The sequence below is a fragment of the Vulpes vulpes genome, chromosome 12 (genome assembly GCF_048418805.1).
Source record: "Vulpes vulpes isolate BD-2025 chromosome 12, VulVul3, whole genome shotgun sequence".
NCBI lineage: Eukaryota > Metazoa > Chordata > Mammalia > Carnivora > Canidae > Vulpes > Vulpes vulpes.
In genome coordinates, this window is record NC_132791.1 from 77,349,144 (window position 1) to 77,375,031 (window position 25,888).

General features: G+C 40.1%; 1 protein-coding gene across 6 annotated transcripts; it reads left to right on the forward strand.

Annotated features, from left to right (window-relative positions):
• The first annotated feature begins 6,880 nt into the window (after positions 1-6,880).
• SLC17A2 (solute carrier family 17 member 2) lies at positions 6,881-22,809 on the forward strand. 6 transcript variants are annotated; one of them, XM_072728969.1, is made up of 13 exons: positions 6,881-7,062; positions 10,101-10,252; positions 11,170-11,280; positions 12,248-12,459; positions 14,355-14,588; positions 14,674-14,761; positions 16,961-17,047; positions 18,557-18,675; positions 18,789-18,950; positions 19,459-19,591; positions 19,680-19,827; positions 20,622-20,712; positions 22,108-22,809. In XM_072728969.1, exons 3-13 carry the CDS (start codon positions 11,253-11,255, stop codon positions 22,240-22,242), a joined length of 1,437 nt encoding a protein of 478 aa, XP_072585070.1. In that variant the 5' UTR covers positions 6,881-7,062; positions 10,101-10,252; positions 11,170-11,252; the 3' UTR covers positions 22,243-22,809. The 6 variants fall into 6 exon arrangements, with proteins under 6 accessions (XP_072585070.1, XP_025855020.1, XP_072585067.1 ...); XM_072728970.1 differs by having other exon boundaries at positions 6,914-7,062; positions 10,105-10,252; XM_072728967.1 differs by having other exon boundaries at positions 6,916-7,062; positions 20,622-20,746; positions 22,108-22,597.
• Positions 22,810-25,888: the final 3,079 nt, after the last annotated feature.

The following is a 25,888-nucleotide window of genomic DNA, read 5'->3' on the forward strand; positions in this document are numbered from 1 at the left end:
ATAGAAATAATATGTGTTTACTTACTCAGAGAGCCCCTGGGGATATTTGCTTTCTGGACTTAAGGCAAATGTGGGCGATTGCTTAAATCCTTGGGGACTTTGATCTGGAGGCCTCTCCATTTATCAACTTCTTTCCACCTCAGTGTTATTTTGCAGCCAGATATATTTTTTTAAGATTTTATTTATTTATTCATGAAACACACACACACAGAGGCAGAGACATAGGCAGGACTTGATCCCAGGACCCCAGGATCATGACCTGAGCCAAAGGGCTCAATCACTGAGCCACCCAGGTGCCCCTGCAGCCAGATTTTGAGTAAGTTCTATGATGTTCACTTAGGGAAGTGAAGTAGAATGACATAATCTGAAGTTCCTGTGGTCCGTTGTGTGTCCTCCTCATTGCTTATATCCATCTGCCTCCTGCTTAAACACAAAAGTCTGGTTTCATTCTGTTCCTCTCACTTTGAGTTTCTCACTTTGTAGTACTTTTCAGTTAGGGATGTACATACCATCATTCATCAGACATAACCACCAAATTAAACTTCCTAAAAGTATACACCTGATCATGCCGCACACTTGCTTAAAACATTTTAATAATTCCCAGTCATTTTTCTTTTTTTTTCTTTTTTTCCACTAGATTATTTTTTTTAAAGACTGTATTTATTTATTCATGAGAGACACAGAGAGAGAGAGAGAGAGAGAGAGAGAGGCAGAGACACAGGCAGAGGGAGAAGCAGGCCTCATGCAGGGAGCCTGATGACTTGATCCTGGTGTTCCGGGATCATGCCCTGCTGAAGGCAGATGCTCAACCACTGAGCCACCCAGGTGTCCCTCACTAGATGATTTTTAACTACAGAGTGGATCTGGGTTACAAACACAAAAAAAGCCCAGCATGGACTCTTTTTTAAGTCTCTGTATTTTTCCGTGTAGAATTCATACAAATTTTACATTGACCAAAACTATTTAAGACACATAAACACATGTTTCTCAAAGTATTACATAAAATCTGCCTTTCAGAAAAATATTTTGTGCTTTTCCTGTGGTCTCAGCACACTCCCCATGCCTTCCTATTTCTGTGTCCACATAGATTTTTGTGTTGAGGAAGTACAAAAACCACGAGGTAAAATTCATGCTCTTGAATATTATATAAAAGGCCTTTGTGACCTGGTCTTGCTGACTTCTCACACAGATTTCCCACTATTCCCTGACTTGGAGTGACCTGGGTGCTTTGGGTTTTTCTAAAATCAAAATGGGCTTTTTTTCTTTTTCTGATTACAGAACAAATAAATGCCCTTTGTATAGAACTTTAAACAATATAGGAAAAACCTAAGTAAGAAAGTCAGGCTTATCTCTGTCCACAGAACTAATTATCTTAGATATTAGACTGTAACTCTCTCGCTCTCTCTCAATATATATGTGTGTGTACATGTATGCATAAACATACATTCCCGTACCTGTGTATGTACATGCACACATCAACAAATACATACACATGTGTATTTATGCACATATACATGCATAATTCTATAGGCATGGGCTATAAATGCTGATTTTTTTTTTTGTAGTCACTTTTTTGTGTAGTTTTATAGTTTGTCTTTTTGTTTTTTTACCAACACATTAGTTACCCAAACCAGATAACCAAAGTTAACAGCCAGGTCTGACTCATAGAATCTCATAAAAAGATACTTAGATATTGGGTTTTTTATGTGTAAATATTTAGATAAACATGGACTCCCTTGGGACACTTGGGTGGCTGAGTGGTTGAGCGTCTTGCCTTTGGTTCAGGGCATGATCCGGGAATCCGAGGATTGAGTCCCATATTGGGTTCTCTGCATGGAGCCTGCTTCTCCTCCCTCTGTCTAGGTCTCTACCTCTCTCTCTCTCTCTCTGTGCGTCTCTCATGAATAAACAAATAAAAATCTTTAAAAGAAAAGAAAATGGATTCCCTTCCTATGTACTCTGCATCTGATTTACTCACTGAAATTATATGACATTATACAAAAGCATCCAAATCCAATGGTTTAGGTGAAACTGATTCTTTTAAACTGTTGCTCACTTTTTTTAAAAAAGATTTTATTTACTTATTCATGAGAGACACACAGAGAGAGGCTGAGATACAGGCAGAGGGAGAGGCAGAATCCCTGCAGGGAGCCCAATGTGGGACTCAATCCCATTACCCAAGGATCACGCCCTGACCTGAAGGCAGATGCTCAACAATTGAGCCACCCAGGCACCCCACTTCTTTTATATATAAAGGTGTATTGCAATCTGTTCAGTTGGTCTCCCACTGATGGGTTTTCAAGCTCTTTCCAGGTTGCCCTTCCAGTTATCCTTTTTGAATTGGATTTTCACTGAATATATTTATTAATTCTGAGAGGATTAATACTGTTATATTAAGTGCTCCCACCCAGCAATATAATACATAGTTCCATTTAGCCAGATCTTGCTTTATGTGCTTTAGTAAAGTTTTATTGTTTTCTTTTCCTTGAGTCACACTTTTCTTATTTGAATGATGTTCCAAAATCTCCTGCAATTTTTGTTGCTAGAGAACGTTAAAAACTCCTTTCTATTTCCATTCCTGGTTAGTTATTTCTAGTACTGGGAAAAGCAAATGATTAAAAAAAAAATCTTTCCTATGTTTGCAGTCAGTTCTCCAAATCACTGTCATGCCTTTGCACTTTAATCTCTGGTCCTGTTGAACAATTGCAATTCCCCACACTGAACCTCTGGGCCTTTGCTCTTTCCGGGAGGTCCTTCCCCAACATCACTGACTCACCCACATCACCTGTGGAGACTAATCACAGCCGTGTCTCCTCTTGGAAGCCTTCCCCTGACACCTCTGTGTTGTTGGCAGGGTCCTCACCTCCCAGTATCTCTGTTCCTGTGTGTCTTGTTTGTTTTCTTCACTTTTCATCCCAATTGTCTGTCTATGTATAGTCTTACTCAGTGGACTACAACCTCTGTGGAGTCACGGGTCAGATCTTAAATAAATCAGTGTTATCACATCTGGAACAGTAAATTCTCAAAAAAGAGTGTGGAATTAATCTGCTCTGATTGGAAACAGCTGTTAATGCCAGGCCAGAGAGACCTAACTTTCTAAGGACATCTGATCTTTTCTGCTACATTACACTTGATATTTATAAGTAATTTACAGATACTTGTTCTTTCTATACAGATCTTCCAGAGGGAATTGATTTAACAATACTTTGTTATGTGAAAATCATGAAGAGGATGAAGGGCTTGGAGCAGCTACAGAAATCTTGATTCTTGATGGGGAGCATGATTCAAGAATTCATCCTCTCAGTAAATTAATGTTTAATGAATACATACTATAAGCCAAATGCTGTGCCAGGAGCTGTGAATATAGCGGCTTTCGAAACACACAGGATCCCTCCAAGGAGCTTGCAAAACTCAACTACACAATTACACTATTTAAACAAAATATGCAGCTTGAAGAATACAGTTTGAATCTTACTTGTGGCATTGGACACTGTGGACCATTTCTCTTTAGCACATTTACCCCTATTTGGGGGATCCGCTCTTTTCTACTTTTTCTTCTAGAACTACTGCCAAGTCATGTTGTGCCTTCGAGCAAGTGAGAAAATCTCACATCTTCTTCTTCACTAGGCAGAAAAAAAAAAAAAAAAAAAAAAAAGTCATCCGTCTTCTTTTTAACCATTTTCATTAAACATCAAGTACTTGATGTATTTATAATAAGTCAATAACCAAAATTTTCATTAAAGGAAGGAAGGAACTATCCTTTCAGTTCTCCCTGCTACTCCTCCTTGCCCTAAAAGTGGACTGAATAATGCCACTCAAAGATTTCCATGTCTTAGTCCCTGGAGCCTGTCAATATGTCAGTTTGTGTGGCAAAGGGCATATTACATGTGTGATTAAGTTAGGGATTTTGAAATGGGAAGACTCTCCTGGATTTTCCAAGTGAGTCCAATATAATTACAAGGGTCCTTATAAAGAGGGAGGCAGTAGGGTCAGAGTTAGGTTTTTTTTTAATAATAAATTTATTTTTTATTGGTGTTCAATTTGCCAGCATACAGAATAACACCCAGTGCTCATCCTGTCAAATGCCCACCTCAGTGCCTGCCACCCAGTCACCCCCACCCCCCCCGCTCCTCCCCTTCCACCACCCCTAGTTCGTTTCCCAGAGTTAGGAGTCTTCCATGTTCTGTCTCCCTTTCTGATATTTACCACTTACTTTTCCTCCTTTCCCCTTTATTCCCTTTCACTTATTTATATTCCCCAAATGAATGAGACCTCACCTCAAAAGAAAGAATCAGAAACAGTCCTCTTTCCCACAGAGTTACAAAATTTGGATTACAATTCAATGTCAGAAAGCCAATTCAGAAGCACTATTATACAGCTACTGGTGGCTCTAGAAAAAAATATAAAGGACTCAAGAGACTTCATGATTGCAGAATTTAGATCTAATCAGGCAGAAATTAAAAATCAGTTGAATGAGATTCAATCCAAACTAGAGGTCCTAACGACAAGGGTTAACAAGGTGGAAGAACGAGTGAGTGACATAGAAGACAAGTTGATGGCAAAAAGAGAAACTGAGGAAAAAAGAGACAAACAATTAAAAGATCATGAGGATAGATCAAGGGAAATAAGTGACAGCCTGAGGAAGAAAAATCTACGTTTAATTGGGGTTCCGGAGGGCACCAAAAGGGACAGAGGTCCAGAATATGTATTTGAACAAATCATAGCTGAAAACTTTCCTAATCTGGGAAGGGAAACAGGCATTCAGATCCAGGAAATAGAGAGAGCCCCCCACCCAAAAAAAATCAATAAAAACCGTTCAACACCTCGACACTTAATAGTGAAGCTTGCAAATTCCAAAGATAAAGAGAAGATCCTTAAAGCAGCAAGAGACAAGAAATCCCTGACTTTTATGGGAGGAAGTATTAGGGTAACAGCAGACCTCTCCACAGAGACCTGGCAGGCCAGAAAGGGCTGGCAGGATATATTCAGGGTCCTAAATGAGAAAAACATGCAGCCAAGAATACTCTATCCAGCAAGGCTCTCATTCAGAATAGAAGGAGAGATAAAGAGCTTCCAAGACAGGCAGGAACTGAAAGAATATGTGACCTCCAAACCAGCTCTGCAAGAAATTTTAAGGGGGACTCTTAAAATTCCCCTTTAAGAAGTCCAATGGAACAGAGTTAGGTTTAAAGAGGTTTTGAAGATATAGGAAGGGGCCAAGGAAAGCTAGTGGTGACCTCTAGAGGCTGGAACAGGTAAGGAAATGGATTATCCCATAAAGCCTCCAATGAGTGTGGTTCTGCAGGCCTCTTGATTTTTGGCCCAGTGAAACTCATTTTGGACTTTTGACCTCTAGAACTGTGAGGATAAATATGTGTTGTTTTAAGTCACTAAGTTTGTGTTAATTTATTACAGCAACAACAGGAAGCTAATACAAAGAAACAAAGTAGCTAAACTAAGGTGCTGGCCCCAGTAGACTATTCCAAGAAGTATGGTGGGACCCATCCCACAGGGACAACTCAACTAAGGCAGTTCATTTTATAAGAGTCAAGTTGGAAATATCCAGTAACAACCATGGACCACAAAATAAAATTCATAAATAAGATGTAATCCAAGAATCAAGAGTCAAGCAGAGATTGGAGCACTTAAGGCTCGGATAAAAAACAGGGTGTTGGTTTGTAGCCCTCTTGGGAGCATCCTGAGTATTATCTGAAACTGGCCCCTGTACTCTGAGGACAAGGAAAGACTGAACACAGAAGCAGGCCACTCCAGGTCAGCAGGTGGCAGTTTTAATATTAGCAAAGGGAAAGACGCTTATCATAGGAGGCAGCAAAATGAATGGATTTCTGCACCCATCTTCCAAATCTTAGAAGTTTATAAAGAGGCCCTAACTGGGCTCAGTCGTGTATCCTATAGGTAGGCTCAACACCACATCACCATCTCAAGGCTATGTCCTTAGAGCAGCCTCTGGCAGTGGAAAAGGCAAATGGGACCCACATTCCCAGGAGATGCTGAGGAGCCTCTGAGTGCCCAGGCCTAGCTCATGGGTCACACGTCTTTGATGATGTTCCCCAACACAGGGTAGCATCATCATGAGAAGATAGCAGTTTAGCCAAAGTGTATTAGAACATAGGCACTAAAAGCTTAAGGAAAGTCTAGACAACTTACCAGAACCTCTTAGTGGAAACGTCTCATTTATTGAAGACTGACTACCAGTTAGCATAATAACCCCATGAGTTGAGTGTTATAACCCTTGCTTTACTAGTGAAATTCACAGGGGTTAAGTGACTTGTCCAAAGCCACAGAAAATTCTAGAAAGGGGTGCCTAGATGGCTCAGTCAGTTAAGCATCTGCTTTTGGCTCAGGTCATGATCCTAGGGTCCCAGGATCAAGCTTGGCATCTGGTTCCCGGCTCAGCAGGGAATCTGCTTCTCTCTCTGACCCTCCTCCCTCTCATACTCTCTCTCTCTCTCTCTCTCAAATAAATAAATAACATCAAGAAAGAAGAAAGAAAGAAAGAAAGAAAGAAAGAAAGAAAGAAAGAAAGAGAGAGAGAGAAAGAAAGAAAGAAAGAAAGAAAGAAAGAAAGAAAGAAAAGAAAGAAAGAAAAGGAAAAGAAAAGAAAGAAGAAAGAAAGAAAGAAAGAAAGAAAGAAAGAAAGAAAGAAACAATATGAGGAAGTGAAGGTGGGGTTCATATCATCTCTCCAATCCCAAGAGCCTTGGTCTTTCATCCATACCATGCCACCTTCCTTTCAGGAAAAATGCTTGTTGACTTTTTTTTGGTTGTATGCACAGTTCAAAGCAGAAAAACATGATGTCACCTTTTGAGATACTCATATCAGTAAAAACTTGAAAATTAGGTTAAAAATTAATCAAGAGAGTCAAACCCGGGTGCTCTGCTCTGAGGATGCAGGGCTGGACCTGAGGCTATCTGACTGCCACGTGGCTCATTATTTATCCTTGTGAAACTCTGTGGAATTATTGGAAAGGGAGGAAGGGACAGAAAATTCTTCAAGTAGCCTTATAGTCTAGGGCTTAAAATACTGGTTTAATGGTGAAGGTAAGTGCTTTTCTTCTTTTTGGGTCGGAGGATAATTACTAATCAATCAGAGATCCATTAAAGGGAAGGAACAGTCTGAGGGGGAATCAGAGGAAAACCATTAACAGCAGTTTAAGGATTCCCACTTGGAAACGGTTTCTGGTTCCAAAATGAAGAGACTTTCTGAAACATGCAATCAATTCAATCGATACTCTAGAGAAAGGTTTGAGAGGCCACCAGTGCCAATGGACACTGGGCAATGATGCCTTCTCTGAGGATTCTGTATTAACTGTGACACCTTGATGAGTTGGATGGGTTTCACTGTGGGATGAAATACTGGATCAGAACGAACAAGGTTTGGGGTTGGAGGCTGTGGCAAATGAGTCTTCTCAGATTTCTATGTACATTTGAAATTGTCTCTCAAGGAAAGGAGAATATGAAGTCATGATTAAGATTAAGGGCAAGAGGGGCACCTGGGTGGCTCCATGGTTGAGCATCTGCCTTCAGCTTAGAGCGTGATCCTGGGGTCCTAGGATAGAGTCCCACACCGGGCTCCCTGCAGGGAGCCTGCTTCTCCCTCTGCCTATGTCACTGCCTCTCTCTCTGTGTCTCATGAATAAATAAATAAAATCTTTAAAAAATATTAAGGGCAAGAAAAACATGTATGCTTGTAGAGCTCACCCTGTTTGTTGCCCTCATTGGACAGCTCAGGAGAGGTACCCAGAGAGATTAGTATGATGGTGCTATGATGGGAAGCCCTAGGTGAAAACGTTGTGAAGTTGCCTTCTCCCAACCTGCCAGAGAAGATCCCTAGTCCAAAGCACAGCTGGGCTCTTCTCCTGGAAGAGAAGCCTAAGGTTGGAGGAAAGGCCCACAGGCACTCCTACAGATCTCCCGCTGAGCTGAGCTGTGAGTCCCGGGAGGCAGTGACCCAACTACACTGATTTGAGCGTTAGCCTGCTTTCTAGGATCACCCTCTATTGATGCTTGATACACTTTTTCTTTTCTTTTTCTCATGATTAAATCCATTAGTGAATTGACAGCCTGACATAAATGACCTACTGGAATAACCAGTCTTATTTCAGCACTACTAATCTTTCAGAAAGGTAGACAGTTGATAAAAAAGGGCCCTCAGTTTTACTAACATGGAAGACATTGCTTCTTCCTGAGTTCTCTGATGTTTGTAGCAAGATACATCCCTTCTTCCCCCATTTCCCAAGGTCTCATTCAGAGGAACCTTATTTTATTTTATTTTTTAAAAGATTTTATTTATTTATTCGTGAGAGACATACAGAGAGAGAGAGGCAGAGACACAGGCAGAGGGAGAAGCAGGCTCCATGCTGGGAGCCCAATGCAGGAGTCGATTCTGGGACTCTAGGATTATGCCGTGAGCCAAAGGTGACACTCAACTGTTGAGCCACCCAGGCATCCCAGAAGAACTCTCTTTTAAAAGGAAATGTTTGAAACCAATTGAACATTCGATCAAAAGCATGTCTACAGGAATGTATTTTATTTCTTGTAAATCTGTACTTACTAACCTGAGAGGGCCTTAGTGCCAATCTTGACTGTTGATTATTATTGCTATTGTTAATATCAATAACATTTATGATGCATATTTTACATTTAGAAGGCATGCATCATACCTTTTTTTTCCCACTCACAACAGTCCCATGAAATAATATCATCTCCATATGTGCTGTTTTTTTCCATTTCCTATTCAATTAAAGCTCGGGTAGCTGATGAAACCTGCCTTGGTTTACTCAGATTGTGAATGGCACAGAAAAGTTTGGTCCCTGGATGCCCTTTGAACTGCATGTTCATACTCTTCAACCACATGTAACATTTACTCTGAGTAAACTTGGGGACTTGGCTAACAGAGATGATGCAAGATGGGCTGAGGATTAGGAGAAATCTAAGAGCAATAGAAAGACTACTATAACAAAGTAATGAGTTCCAGATAGAGGCAAATAGGAAAAAAGCCCTATTCTTTTGCTTGTGTATAAGCCATATTGTCTACATTATTAATTTTATATAAAATACAATTCTATACTGTATCATAAAATTATTTTTAAAAGAATTTTCATTGAATGTCTATTCAATTTTTCTATATTTACTTACAGCTTTGACACTGGGACTCACTAGTTTTTAGAAGTGTCACCCCTGAATGGGCAGGTCCTTAACAGTGTTTATGACTGGGCTTAGACTCAACCCACTGTCTCTGAGTGCTAGTCATAACAGGGCTGAGACCCATCATTTCATATGCTTTTGTGATTATGTTAGCAAAATAGTTTCTATTACTACATCACTTAGAAACTCTAGTTTAGAGTGATTTGTGATATCTGCTCAATTTCTCTATTTGTCTAATGCAAAGGAAGTAGGAAATTAACAAGTGAAATCAGCAACTGAGGCAAAATTCAAAACAGTGTGTGAAATCATGAAAACTATGATAACGATGATGACAACAGGTGGAAGGGGAAGGACGAAGTGAGAGGTTTGTGATATAATTCCACTAAAAAAAAAGTAAGAAAAAGTCATTTTTATTCTCTTAAAATTCAAAGCTCCACTTGAAAGTATTTTCATCATCAAATTTTGTTCTGGAATAAATGATTAAAACCATTTAAAGCCATATAAATCCCCCCTGTAGAATACCTCAAAATGAAACTACCATATTGTGTTCTAAGCTGAGCTTAAAATATGAACATAAAGGGAAAGTAGTGTTAACAGATAGGATAAGCACCAGTCTGGGCTTTAGGAGACCGGGTGCTGGCTCTGAAAACTGTGTGACTTGGTGTCAACTCCTCAGATTTCTGCACAGCAGTTTTCTCATCAGTAAGTTGAATGGTTGGGCCAGAGGATCTCTGAGCATTTTTCAGCTCTAGAGTTCAGATTGATTGGAGAAGTTGCTGGGAAAGCTGTAAGTAGAGTATGGATACTAGTAGCTGCATGTACAGATAAGAAGTTCCCTTCAGGTAAGTCTTGGGGAACTCACATTAAGGGAAATCAGATAGAAAATGGTCCAAACTCTGGGTAAACTAGGTGTCCATTCCATTTTGCTTCAGCTAGGATCTGAGTGAAAAAGCACTGAATCAGGCTCCTGATATCATCCAGAAGTTAGCAAGACTCGAAAGCCTTCCACAGCAGGACAAAAGTCAACATGTTTCCTGGTGCTGGCCTTCTCTTGCTTAGCAGCTGGGCATTTATTTAGGTCCAGGTAAATAAAAAAAGAAAATTTCAAAACTTAGAGGGGGAAATCTTAGAATTCTAGAGACATTTGGCAAGCAGGAAGAAGGTTATCCTGTCTTTGCTAATGAAGGCTAATTATCATTCTTTCAAATTAGCTTCCTCTGGGTATAAAATGAGTATCTATGATTTGTTAAAAAAAAAACAAATCGCTAGGTGGATCTGAAAAATCATAAAGAATAATGTGACCACCAAGTTCTATAATGCAGAATTAGCCACTGCTGACATTTGTATGAATCTGCTTCTTTTTCTGTGGATATGCAGGTATCAACACAAGCACAGCAACTGCTTTGTACACTAGAGTATCCACATGTTGGGGACATTATTTTAATAATGTCCATCATAAGGATCAATTAACATAGACTCACTGAAAACCTTTTTGTTACGTTAATTTGTCTCCAGTATTAAGCTGTAATAACTAATACTGCAAAGAAACTTTGGATAAAACTCTTCATTTTATCATTCCTTATAAGCCTCTATTCTAAAGTCACAGAATATGAACATACCTAAGGGTGCAGATATTTCTCGTTGAATTGATGTGCAGAAAGAATGCAGCGTTTTGAGTGATGAAATATAAGCATGACATATTACTTATAAAGTCATAAAAGCTTCAATTTAGGGATGGCTGCAAAACTAACAGTATTCTGAGAATAAGGATATCTCCTAAAAGAAGTAAGTATATGTATCTGCAAAAAGAGTTTGATCAGTGTACAGATATCAAATTAAACATGTCCACTTGGGGATCATGAATTATCTTTTCCTGTCAAAATAACTAGATTTATTTGTAATTGTAGCAGAAAGCCCCACTCACTGTAATTTTATAGATGGTTTTCTTAGAATTCTAGATATGTTTGTGTGTCATGTTTTGGATTGTTGTTTTTCCCACAGATAAAAACCAGTTGTGGTAAAAGAGATTCAGGGCAGAGGGAAAGTCCACCACAGAGTGTGCCACCACTTCCCAAAGAAGCCAAATGGATGAGAAGTCTTCCACCAGGAAAGGTAAACCCTCCCCTTCCCTCTTGTTTGCAGACTACTTTAATGAAGAGTAGACACTTGCCTCCAAGGTTGTTCTTTTCCTTTCCCTTCTTGTTTGTTTGTTTGTTTGTTTAAGTCATGTCACCCATTATGAAAACTCAAAGTAAACTCAGTGTAACATTGGACCAACTCTTGATTTCGGCTCAAGTTAGGATCTCAGGGTCCTGGGATCAAGACCCACATCAGGCTCTGAGCTCAGTAGGAAGTCTACTTGAGGATTCTCTCTCTCCCTCTGCCCCTTACCCTGCTCTCTCTCTCCCAAATAAATAAATACATTTAAAAAATATGTTGTTCTTGTAGCATACTGAATACTCATCCAGTGCCATATCACTTACAAACTCAGTAAAAATGGTTCTCCACATTAGTTTTTTAAAAGCTGAACACATGTGCAGGCAGAGTCTAGTGACACACAACAAAAATGTTTCTAAGTGAACATCACACTAAGGAGTCAGTGGAGGTGTTCACTTAGGCATATTCTCTCTCAGATTAGAGATTTGATTAGCTTCCTTCAAAAGCAGTTATCCAAATACAAACATCCAAGCTTTGCGGTGAATAGATATGTAAAACAGATAGGACCTCTGACTTGCAGCTGGGTGACTTGGGTTTTGTCACTGGCTTTGTCATGATCTCCCCCATTCATTTGATTTTGGGAAAACATGACTCTTAGATTTTCCTATAGTTACAGTCTGCTTCCCACACCTCCAGAAAAAGTCATATTTGCTTTACTTGACTGTAAGATCCCAGATTGATTTTCTTACAGCCAACTGAAGAATATGACAAAGGAGCATTATAGTCATGGTTTTTTTGGTGGAAAAGGGCAGTAGAGCTAAGTGAGGTCTCTGATGTCTTTTTCAGGCTTAGCCATGGGAGAAGTGGAAAAACGGTGGCCTCAGTCAGGATGCTCATTGTGTACTTTCATATCGTCCTCTAGGTCCAGAGTTCTGTTCATTACGCTATGGACTGGCTTTCATCATGCACTTCTCAAACTTCACCATGATTACCCAGCGTGTGAGTCTGAGCATTGCAATTATTGCGATGGTGAACAGCACTCAGCTGCATGGTCTGCCCAATGCCTCCACAGAAGGACCTCTTGCAGACACCGTCAAGAACCCCAGCAGATCTATGGAGGAATTTAATACAGAGGTAAGTAATTATCATGGAGAATGGTGCTCTTTGTTGAGAGGGAAAACCCAGTTTGAACGGAAGGATCTTGATTCTATGCTTTAGAGAAGCATGAGGTGCCAATGACAAACTAAAATAAGACTGGAATTTTGTTTTTGAGATATTGTTTACTTCTGTGATAAAAATAATTCTTCATTGAAATTGTTATGATTACAAGGTGGGGAGACTATAGAAAAAAATTGTGAAACCGTCTACAAAGGAACAGAATATTAGGTGTCTTCCATGAAAAACTTGGCATGGAGCGCGCCCTTCTGCCAGATTCTGTGTAGATTTCTGCACCTTTCATTGTCTTGGGGCTATTCTGCCACTCTCTAAGTTCTATATAACAAGTAGTAATGCAAGAGACTTTTGCTCATAGCTCTGCAAATGATTTTTGTCCTGTGGAAAATCAACTGATACTCTCCTCACTTGCCCCTCAGTTGAGTAAGCCAATTTTGCCATATATTTAAAATCGAATTCAGCATTAATTCCTACTTCTGTGTCTTTGAATTCCCTTTGGACCAGTTGTAACATCTTACCAATTTCCTCATTGATTACTGAGATAAATAAAAATCTTTATCACAATATCATATGAGAATCATGATTATATCCTATTTTTAAATTTTTCCTTTAAACTATCATTTACTGTACATTCCTAATGTCACCCTTGTATTTCACGATTTTATTGCCTTGGACCCAGCTTATTTATAATGACCCCTCTCCCTCTAGTCTTTTCACCATCATTCATTCTATGCATTCAAATTCTCATGCTTAATGTTCCAGTATACCTTCGAGTTGCCAAACTTCTTTCTTGATGTGCTGTGTTCCTCCAGAATCTGGCCTCTCTTCTCAGCACACTCATATCTACTATCAGTGGCCCAAGGAAGGTCTTTGAGCAAATCAGAGCCCTGATTAGTTTCTCATCATTTGATATAATTTCAAAAGTGACAAGTTCAACTTTTGCTCCTCAATAAAAATAAATTTTCCTATTTCTTTTTGTACAAATCATAGTCATTCTTCAAAGGTTGGCTCAAGTATTGCTTCCTTCCTGGGACCTTTGCAAATTGTTCCCCCCTCTTCTCAAACTTCCTGTTTTACTGATGTTTTATCCTCAAACTTGAATTCTGATGTGAAGCATATATCTTGCATTATTTATAGTTATTATAAGTAGATAAAAATAGTTCATTTTCATATATATATTTTTTGTTTCTTTGCTTCAATTTATAGCATGATGCCACATATCTACTTGGCTACCAAAAATTATTTATTGGCTTGCATCATGAGAAGAATGTGATTTTATCAATGTGTAGTATGTGTTAAGAAGTCATCTCTCCCACGGCAGACCATAATTCCTAAACTTGATTTTAAGGCTGATTTTGATGAGAGTTTAGTAAAGTTGTCTTTTTCTAATTTTTGAAACAAGAGTCAACATGTTACCTAACTTCTCCCAGAAGCAAATAGTTAAAAGAAACTCTCAGACAAAATATCTCCCAATGGCTTTTTATTATTTATGTCTTCCTATTATGTATTTATTTCTTAACTCTTTCCTTCTTCATTTCTTTTGTTTTTACTCTCCCTCTGAAAGAAGCAGAGTAGGGATATAATTAATTGGTTGTTTGGAAGAAGTGGGATATTTGTTAGGTAAAAAAATTACAACTGATGAATCACTAAATCACCTCTGAAACTAATAATTCACTATTTGTTAATTAAATTGAATTTAAATTTTAAAGAAAATAAATAAAATCTTTAAAAACAAACAAATACAGAAAGGTGATTTCTATACTAGAATCCCACCAACCCCAACCAGCACTGGTTTTAAAGTAGATTTTCCTAACAGAACTTCTCAGCAAAGAATTTTCTTTTTTTCTCCCACCCAGGCCTCTGTCTATGAATGGAGCCCAGAGACTCAGGGTATCATCTTTAGCTCCATCAGCTACGGGATAATAGTGACTCTGATCCCAAGTGGATATTTAGCAGGGATATTTGGAGCAAAACAGATGCTTGGTGCTGGTTTGCTGATCTCCTCTCTTCTCACCCTCTTTACGCCATTGGCTGCCGACTTCGGAGTGATTTTGGTTATTGTGATTCGGACAATCCAGGGCATGGCCCAGGTACCCAGCAACTTTCTCATTCTGAGTGTGATACAGGTGCCTGAATTCTACTTGAGATCAAAGATCTTGATAATTTTCATTTTAGGGAATGGCATGGACGGGTCAGTTTACAATTTGGGCAAAGTGGGCTCCCCCACTTGAACGAAGCAAGCTCACCAGCATTGCGGGTTCAGGTAACGATGTACATGTGAATTACAGCTTTGCAATCTGCTTAGCCCCAACACATCTTTCCTTCTCTGTGATGTGCACAGAGGGAGAAAGTGGTACCAAGAAATTTAACAGTGTGAGAAAATTACCTAACACCTGTGAGAGAAAGCCACTGAGGATCAGAAACAGGAGACCATTGTGAGCTAGGGTGGTCAGAAAACCATTGTCGGAAAACATTTAGACCTTGAATTGGCTTAAATGCAAAAAGTTCAAATAAAATTAGGGGTGCATGGGTGGCTTACTGAGTTAAGCGTCTGCCATCAGCTCAGGCCTTGATCTCAGGGTCCCAGGATAGAGCCCATGTTGGGCTTCCTGATCAGCAGAGTCTGTTTCTCCAGAACTCTCCTCTGCTCCTCCCCCACCTTGTGCTTGCTATCTCTTTTTAAAGATCAAGTAAACATATATAATACTTGATGATGTATAAAAACACTATTTTAGCAAAGCTATGCATGTGAGAATTAAGACTATCAGATTTCACAGTGTAAGGAGAGAAATCAGTCTGAAAAGTTGAGTTTAAAGAGCCCACCTGACCTTGAGTTCTTTGCTATTCCAAGCTAATCTTCACAGCAACTGTCTGATAATTAGTTATTTTTTAAACTCTCATTTTACAAAAGAGGGAATTAACATATGCAGGGATTAAATAAATTACCCAAATATGAATAGCAGTAGGTGGTAGAGCTGAGATCTCAGCCCAGACAGCTTGGCCCCAGAGTGCACACCCTCTGTTGCCCTGCCTTCTGCCTCTCCACTGCATGTGATCAGATCACACCAAGGACTCAATGACTTTATCACTGCCATTTGCCCCAACTGGTAGCACTGAAAGTGTAGACTTGCAGAACAGAAGCCAGGTTTCTTTAAGGCTTTCACTCCGAGCTCCAATGCACGGCTGCATCCTAAGATTTTTACTCCAAAGCAGCCCTGTGTTCTGGCTCCTTCCATTGCAGTTATGCTGTCTTCTTTGTTTATAAATGCTCTCAGCCAGTTTTCCCTCTCCTCCAGCTTTGTTCCCTGGTGACCTCTCTTCCCATCAAAGCTAAGTTATCTCCTTAAAGCACAGTTAAGGCATTTTTGCTCACTTGCTTGGACTCCCATGTATTCCTCCATGATTGCAGATAAAGACTGGTCTCCTTATTGTGTGGATACAAAGACGGACTGCCATCTGGTCCCAGCCTGCTTTTCCACTTAGCATACTGCTGTAAGCAAGGCTCTTGTCACACCACCTACAATCTGCACTTCACTTCTCTCCGGCCCTACTTTATGGGCCCATTTTCCTGGAAGGTCCTCTACTTCCAGCTTCGTTTACCCCAAATACATTCATTTCACTGCTTAGCTCATGTTAACAATTTGTAAGTCTCATTGTCAGTTTTAACACTCTCCTCATGTATACATCCATAGCATACTATAATAAATCATTATAGCTGTATTCCATATCCTCTCCCTCCCCCCGCAGAGTGTAAATTGAGACCCATTCAGGGAGTCATGAAATCAATGTAATAGGTCAAAACCAGTATTTAAAAACAAAAGTGAATAGAATAGAGTAGAATAGAACATAATAGAATGGAAAATGTTGGAGTGCATTGCACATGGTGAGTCTAAGTACTAATTCATGACACTTTTGTTTAAGGTTTATGTATGTGTATGTATTTGTATACATATGGTGTTGCTGTGTAAAATGCATTTCTTATTGTGGGTCTCTATAAAATATGTTCAAACTCCAAGGTCTATATTATATTTATAAAAGTGAATTTTGCTCATGCTTTTCTCTCCAACTGGACTAAAGGCTCCTTGAGGTCAGGGACTATGTCTTATTAATCTGTGTAATTTTCCTTCCCTGTCAACCTTGTATTGAACCCTGCCAGAATGCAACTCTAATTATAAAGAAATACTGGTGGCTATGATTGTAGAGAGTTTCTATGACAAAGTAAGGGATTTGTACTGGGCTCATTGGTGTTAAAGAGCCACTCAAGTGTCAGGAGGCATACTATCATTATTTATCAGTTCTAAGTACTTCACATGACATTATTGGGAGAGATCTGTGAGCAGGAAGAGAGACTCTCCTCACTTAGTAATTTGCCTCCTCTCTGTTGAGACAATGTCCAGGGAGGCCACTCAGTCTCAGCCCTTTCCTGTTTTCATAAGTGCTTTTTTGTCCCTCTTCTCTTCAGGGGCAGCATTTGGGTCCTTCATCATTCTCTGCGTGGGGGGACTAATCTCACAGGCCTTGGGCTGGCCTTTTATCTTCTACATCTTTGGTGAGTCACTTCCCTTATAATCCCAAACCCTCTGTTTGCCAGCCATTTGGTTGGATGCCCACATTACCTGTCACCCATTACCATATGAGAGAAAATGGCCATTACTGAACAGAAGGTGACAAAGAATGTTGAAGATTGGTAGCCCCCTGACTCCAGTCTAAGAGATGAGCTCTGTGTGGTGATGACTTTTGAGGATTTGGGAGTGTAGTGTTCCCCTCCCACCCCTGGCATCTTCTGTAGAATCTCCACTACCACCTCTAAAATACTAGATCTAGTTGCTCTGTGGTTAAAATGTCAGTGTCACCAAAAGTTGGTGAAACACACGTTAAACATGTCTTCATATTTTATTGTAATTACTATTTCTGCCAAGATGCTCTTAATCTATTCTCTACTAGGTGAATCCTACAAAGCTCGATTTAAATACACCCTTCCTGAGATGCCTTGGTGGCTCAGACAATTAATTGTCTGACTTTTGTTCTTGGCTCAGGTCTTGATCTCATGGTCATGAGTTTGAGCCCTGCATTGGGCTCCACACTGGTGGTGGAGCCTACTTAAAAAAAAAAAAAAGCATCTTTCCCTAGGGAAAATTCCAGGGCTTATCCCATCAAATTCAGTCTTTAACTTCTTTAAATGACAGATCTCAGCAATGAGATACATTTCTGTTTTGTTGTTTAACCAAATGATGTCATTCAATATGGTTCTTGTTTGTATGACTCTCTCATTAATGATGTTAATCCCAGGTCATTTTGATCCATACATGTTAATTAGGTACTGTCAAGAAATATGTCTTCTGGAAATCCATAATGAATGTATTGTTTGAATACAAATAATACTGTCTTTTGCAAATGTGCTAGAAATTTGCCTTGTCACATTGATTTTCTGGCAGGTTGTTTCATGTATGTATGACTACTATCTTCTTCAATCCTACTCAGATCTTCTAAAATAAGACAATAATGAATGTAATAAGAAACTGCTGCTAAAGTCATATAACATTATAACTGAGTCCTAAGAATAGTTAACCAGCTGTGCAATGGTATGTTCATGCTTATGTTCTCTCCAGAGGGCTCTGACATTGACAAGTGGCACTCTGTATCTGAGATGTGGTATCTGGAGAGTTTTAGTTAAACAGAGATTTGTAGCCTGGGTGGCTCAGTCAGTTAAGTGTCCAACTCCTGGTTTTGGCTTAGGTCATGATCTCAGGATCCTGGGATGGAGCACTATATCAGGCTCTGTACTGAGTGCAGAGTTCAATTAAGATTCTCTCTCTCTCTCTCCTTCTGCCCCTCCGCTGTGCTATCTCTCTCTCAAATAAATAAATAAATCTTTTTTCAAAAAGGAGATTTGTAAAAGAATTGAAATAAAGAACTGGGAAAGTTTAGTTCCTTATGGGGCATAACCATGAGTTGATATGTATGTTTTGAAGGGAACAAACAGGTGCCACTTCGGAGGAAATTTCTTTCCTCCAGCACACAAATCTATTCAAAAATTAACTGGATCTCGGCTTCCCAGGTAGCATTGGCTGTGTCTGCTGTCTCCTGTGGTTCACAGTGATTTATGATGACCCCATGCATCACCCATGCATAAGTGTCCAGGAAAAGGAATACATTGTGGCCTCACTGGCTCAACAGGTACAGTGCATCCCTTCTACCTATGGACCATGCAGAGATCTCCAGGGTGGGGGTGGGGCTGAAGCACTCTCAGGCCTGTTCTAACCCCACATTGATTAGATATTTCCTTTCAGTCCAGTTCTCCCAGACGATCTGTCCCCATAAAGGCTATGGTCAGATGCCTACCACTATGGGCCATTTTCACGGGTTTTTTCAGCCATTTCTGGTTATGCACCATTATTATAACATACCTACCAACGTACATCAGCTCTGTGCTCCATGTTAACATCAGAGATGTGAGTATACTTCTGGTACTTCTATGAAAACAATAATGGCAATAAGGAGAAATCGTTCCATGCTGCCTAGAGCATTCTGGCCTTGCACATAACCACTCATTTAACCTTCACAGTGACCTTGTGAGAGGCATGGTAATGATTTCTATTGTCCAGACATGGACATTGGACATGTAGAGGTAAGTCAATGTGCCTTGGATTACACAACCAGTGAGTGGTAGAGTCGCTGCAGGATCTATGTTCTGACAACACTGAGCAACATCACCACATCAACCAATCCTTCAATGTCCCTTAGAGATTAATATTACTTTTCTATAGAGACCAGTGTAATACCATGGAACTGGCCCTCTTACCTGAGGCAGTGTTCTTCTCCTGTGGAAAAGGGTGCTAATTTCCTAAAAACAACCTACCTGGGGTGCGGGGGGCATGGGGAGCATGGTTGCCTGTGGAACTGATAAACATTGGTGCTGTATGCTCATCTGCAGTCACTGTATGTGTTTCTTCCCTTCAGAGTGGGGTTCTGTCCTCCCTGCCTTTTATTGCTGCTTCAAGTTGTACGATTCTAGGAGGCCAGTTGGCAGATTTCCTTCTGTCCAGAAATCTTCTCAGATTAGTCACTGTACGAAAACTCTTTTCATCTCTAGGTAAGAATAGGTGCAGGTTCTTGGTTAACTAATCCATTTTTCCACATATGGTCTGAGAGGGGTCCTAATGGTATGTTTCATTGTCTAGGCCTCCTCCTTCCATCGCTATGTGCCGTGGCCCTGCCCTTCGTGGCTTCCAGTTACGTGACAACCATTATTTTACTGATACTTATTCCTGGGACTAGCAACCTGTGTGATTCAGGGTTCATCATCAACACCTTAGATGTTGCCCCCAGGTAAGGCCTTTACCTGTTTGTTCCCCTCACCCAAATTCTTCTGAGGTGTTAGGCCTCAGCCTTCTTCTTGCAACTCCTTCTTGTTATGACATGCACAAAATGATAGTACAATGACGACAAATAACTAGAAATGTCAGTACATGCCATGACCTGTGCCATTTTTAGAACAACAGTTCCTAATCTTGCCCAGTAATCATTTAGATATAAAGTTTTCCGAGCTTCCTCCCAACCAGAGATTGAACTGTATGTTCTGGGAAATGGTCCACACGTGTGTTTTGGAGAAGCTTCCAAAGTATTGATAATATCAGCTACCACATATGTATGCACCTGCCATGAGACAAGACTATTTGATAGACATATATCAACACGTCTAATCCTCACAACAGCATGAGGTAGGCCCCATTGTTATCCTCACTCTAAAGGGGAGAATACTGAGTCATGGCAAAGTTAATGGACAGGCCTAAGGTCACACAAAGGCAGAGCCAGGCACTTTGGGTTCAAACCCAGGCACTTTGAATGCACTGCACAAATGGCTTACCTTGCTGAGCGGCCTCAGGATGGGGGTGGGGGTGGATCCTGGGCTCCCCAGAGACTGAAGTGGCCCCTGGTTGTTGATTTGGCAGAGGTGATTTCAGCGTAGGCAAACAATTACCCCAAATGTTTCTAGGTAAATGAAAAACTGCATTAGGCAAAATGCCTTTGCCTATGATCATTGAACTGCATTAAAGTTGAATTGCTGAAAAGCCCCAGGCAGCTTTCTGTATAAAATCACGTGTAAAATCATTGGCCCACAGGTATGCAAGCTTCCTCATGGGAATCTCAAGGGGATTTGGGCTCATCGCAGGAATCATCTCTTCCACTGCCACCGGATTCCTTATCAGTCAGGTTGGCCAGTTTATTGAACGTCTGCAAGTGGCAGGTATTGTTTTAGGCACTGGGGACTCACAGCAGGGCCTCTGCTCTCCAAGACTGTGTGGTCAGACAGAGATGGCAAGCACAGATTTCAACACGATCATTCTATTCACAGGGGACTCGAAATGACACTCTGTTAGGTCAGATTTCCCAGGGAAAAAAAAACATAAGCCAAACTTCTAAAAATGAATGGATGTTACATGGATGAAACTGAACAGTTTAGGTAGAGAGAACAGCACACGTGAGCTCCTGGAGGAACAAAAGCATGAAACAGTTGTAGGTTATGACCAGAGTGAGTGATACATGGCAAGGAATGGTAAGACATGAAGACAGAGGAACAGAAGGGAAAGATTATGAAGAGCCTGCTCAGATTAATGCTAATTAGAAACAATTACAAAATGGAAACACAAAGGGTCCCAAGGCCAGTTTAAATAAGGAGATGTGAGGTCATGATGCCAAGAGCATGGCTGTGAGCATGGGCCATGAGGCTCACTCAGGGTGAAGTGTGAGCTGGGAGGACAGAAGATAAAGCAGAACCAGTCTGTGGTGGAAAGATGACAAGAGTCAACTTATAAAATTTTCATTTTATTTTTTTTTAAAGAGAGAGAACAGGGCAAGGGAGGGAGGGCAACGGAAGAGAGAGACAGAGATAATCTTAAACAGGCTCCACACTCAGCACTGAGCCTGACTCAGGGCTTGATCTCACAACCCTGAGATCACAACCTGAGCTGAAATCAAGACTTGGATGCTTAACCAACTGAGCCACCCAGGAAAGCCACCCACTTACAAAAAAGTTTTATTTCATTTTTAATACATCTTTATGTGATCTAGTTTCCAGTTTCATTTTCAGCCAAAGTGCTAGGAATCCACTGTGACTAAAATGCCAGAAATGAACTATGACTTACCAGGGCTGGGGGAGGAAGAACATTCTGGACAAATACAACTCACATTGTATTGAGATGCCCATCCAAAGGGCATTGGTGCTGACGTCAACAGCCAAAAACAAAACTAAACAGAGAGAACACAAGGATGAGACCTTAAAAATGTCATTTTAGGCATAATTTTAAATGAGTAATGTGATATTTTTGTGAATGTTGGGATCCAAATTTCTAGAAAGCCATTAGCATAAGTTAATTCATTTTGGTTTAAAGAAAAATCTATCTCGACCTAGAGCCCAATGTTCATTTGAGTCATTCTTTCTCCAATAATTTCACAAAATCTTCTTCAATAACTTAAGATGTTAAGTGACTATTTCATATTGCCCCTGCTATGCTTAGACATCGATGTTGCAACGCACAAAATGGAGGATTTCTAGGGCTGGTGGGGAAGAAGCTGTGAAATTGATAACTCTGTGTTTTCTGTCTCCAGGATTCTGTGTCGGGTTGGAGGAATGTCTTTTTCCTGTCTGCTGCTGTCAACATGTTTGGCATGTTTTTTTACATCACATTTGGACAAGCAGAAATCCAAGACTGGGCCAAAGAGAAGACCCTTACCCGCCTTTGAGGATACTGAATTGCAAACTTAAATGCAGTACTGACTGTTAACTTTTGCAACGTTTTTTTACGTATCATCATTCTTCATATTCTTGGCCATAGGCTCGGCAGTTCTCAACTCTGGCTGTGTGCAGGATCTCCCTGAGGAGTCTCTAAAACACAGGGTTGATGGGGTCTGCTCGCAGAGACTCTGAATGAACTGGCCTGTGGGAGAGCCCTGTTGCCACTAGTTGTTAGACACTCTGCTGGGTCTCTAACACACAGCCACGGTCGACAACTTCCGCACACAGTTGAAAAGTCAATTCCTGTTGCCTTTGAAGTTTCCTCTTTGGAAAGTACTAGATGAATAAAAATCTATGTGAAAATAATCACTGATAAGTACCTTCATGGGGGTGATTATGGACACAGAGAAGATCTGCTAGGAGCTATAGTCATATGTTATAGAGCTCAGCATGGAACAGAAATTTGAGGCTGTAATCCACAGAATTCACTTTTTTATTATTTGTATACATTGTGTGAAATATGGATGTTTATTTATGTGGTTAAACCTTATTAAAATTCACATGCTAAAATTAAATATATAATTTTCAAATTATTTAGATTAGGATTATTTCCAACAGGTGAAACAGATATCTACTTATCCTTAGCTTCCATGGGATTAAAGACTGGGAAATGACCAGACAGAGATTAAATGAATGAGGTTAACTAGAAATCAAAGGCTAGAAAAGGCAGAATTGAAAAGCTCAAGGAGGTTGGGGGGCAAGATGGGGACTTCCAGAAGATACAAGGAGATAGTTTGGACCATATAATGAAAACTGAAGGGAGACAACAGAGGTGCTTTCAAATGAAATGATGATTTATAAGGAGAATACTGAAAGTATAACAAGATGGATGAAAGCATAGACTGATCTCCCATACCAGAGAAGTTACTTTTTTGGGATTGAGAAAAATCATTTGACCTCCTTCCTATTTTCCCAGGACTCAAATAGTCATCATTGTCTCCAACAGGAATTAATTGTGGTTCCTACCTCTCAAAACACATCCTCTAGGCTGTGAGAGCTGACTCATACACAGATCTGATGCCAATTTTGCTGCAACTGTTCTAGAAGAGAAATTCCCAACATCTTTAAAAGCCCCACAGAACCACAGGGACCTAACCTTGGGATAACTTAGTGGATGAAGACAATCTCCTAATGCAAATCAACAGGTATTTTTGAGCAGGTGTTTCAGAGAAAACAGCTGGCCAGGCTCTAAGGATGATGCTAAGATGAGAACACTCTGGCTCTGTTCCCTGGTATTTAAAATATAAAGAGGAAGGGACTTTGCAGAGAACAAAAAGAAGAGGAAAAGAGAAGAGTCATATAATGGATGGATAAATCAAATACAGGAAAAAATAATTTAAAAAATGGAAGACAACCCAACAGAAACATGGGCCAATGTCTCTTCAGCAGAGACTTCATGAGAGAGAAATTCTAAGTGGCCTAAAGATATAAAAGGTGGTCAACTTCACTAGGCAATAGAGAAATGAAAATCAAAACCACAGCAAGATAGCACCACACACTTCAACAGGATGGACAGAGAAAGTGAGAGAAGAGGGAAACAAAGATTGGCAAGGGTGTAGAGCCACAGAAACGCTTGCCCCTTCTGTGTGAATGCAAATTAGAACCTCTGGAAGCTGTTTGGCAACCTCCCCTAAAGCCAGACATAGACATTCCAGTAGCAGACACTTAGAAATGTCCCTATACATTCAGAACAAGATGTGCAACAATGTTGGGAGTAGCCCAACAGGAAACAACTCAATTGTCTACCTAGAGAAGAACAAGAAAATACATAATGGCCTATTCCCACAGCAAGGAGAGTAAGGACCTCAGTATACAACACCATGGATGGATCACCATGGATCACCATCCACCATGGATGGATGCAGTATTAAGTGAAAGAAGTTGAAAATACCTTCTTTCAAGTGCTTGCATCAAGGTTTTAAAAACAGACAAAACTAGTTTATCCTCTTAAAAATCAAGTTAGAAGGGGCAGCCCTGGTGGCTCAGCAGTTTAGCGCTGCCTTTAGTCCAGGGCCTGATCCTGGAGTCCCAGGATCGAGTCCCACATCGGGCTCCCTGCATGGAGCCTGCTTCTCCCTCTGCCTGTGTCTCTGCCTCTCTCTCTCTCTCTCTCTCTCTGTATTTCTCATGAATAAATAAATAAAATCTTTAAAAAAAAATCAAGTTAGGGCTTCCCCTCGGGTAGGGTGGACATAAAGGAGGCTCCTGGGTGCTGGTATCTCCTATTACTTGGGTGCTAATCACATGGTGTTTTTCCTTTTGGAAAGTGTACATGTATGTAGATAAAAAGTAAAACATTTACCTAAAACAACTTCAATGTTTCCTTCATCTCAAAGCCTCTCTTCTCTCTTCTCCTTAGGTTTGATAGATGGAGTGGGCAGGAAGGAACCACTTTCATGTTCTTCCTGGCCTTCCTCCTCATCCTTCTCCATGGGACCCTCCAGCATCAGAGCAGAAGGGAAGGCAACCAGATGATCAGTGCTGTCAGCTTTTGGATCAAAGTGTAAGTTTGCAAACAGCAACATAAATGAGATCAGACTTTTTCCTGGAAGCGTCCAGTGCCTCGGAGGTAAGAACAATGGCTGTACATGCCCAGGACTTTCAGAGCAGTTGCTGTGATTGATTCCTGGCAGACAACATCTCTGTGTCAGGGACTTTGTACTGTTCCCCATTTTGTGGTTTGAAGAAGGGTTACCATTTATGTTTCCCAGGGGCATCAGAATAGGCACAATTGTGAGCTGATCGGAAGCATCTCTAGTCATCCCCTCTTCTCTAAAGAGCTTTTTCTAACATTAAGTCATGTGAATTAATTCACTTTTCTCAAATTGTTTATTGATATCTAACAATTATATAATCTGCTTTTTCTCTTTTGACTTAAATATTATGAAGTATATGAATACATTTCTTAATGCTGAGAAAACTGTACCTTGAGTATTCTTATGATATACCATCAGATTTCATCCACTAATAGTTTATTTAGGCCTTTGACTCCATATTGATATATGACATTGGTTCTGAATACACATATTTTTTTCAGTTTTAAAATGTTTTATTTCACAGGTTGTAAAAAAATATTTATATGTACAAGACTCAAAGTAAATAGAAAGGCAGCTCTCAATCACAAATGGATGAGACAGGAGTCATTCAAACTCTACTGTGGAAGCCTATTTAAGGCACACACCTCATAAATAATTTTAACTATGCCAAGTTCTGGTTTTTATATCAGATCTGCAAAATAGGACACTGTGGTCAAATTTTAAGATTGGTAAAGTCAATTTGAAGCTGCTCATATACAGAGTACAGTTTTCACTACTACAAAGAGAAGATGTTAACTAACAAAATAATAGTCCTCAAAGATCTCTTTGTCCCCATGCTCATACATTTGTAATCTAATTTTCCTTCTTGTAGTTATTCCTCAAATTATAGTCATTATGCATTGAGTTCCCTATGCATCTCACCCATCTCCTTTATCTCAGCCTTCTCATACTTTGCCATTCTGTTCTTTCTGGAAATAATCAGCACAACGATTCCAGCAATAACTGCTAGTGTCACAACCACAATCTGGATATGAAGCTTACTCAGAGTTCAAGAAAA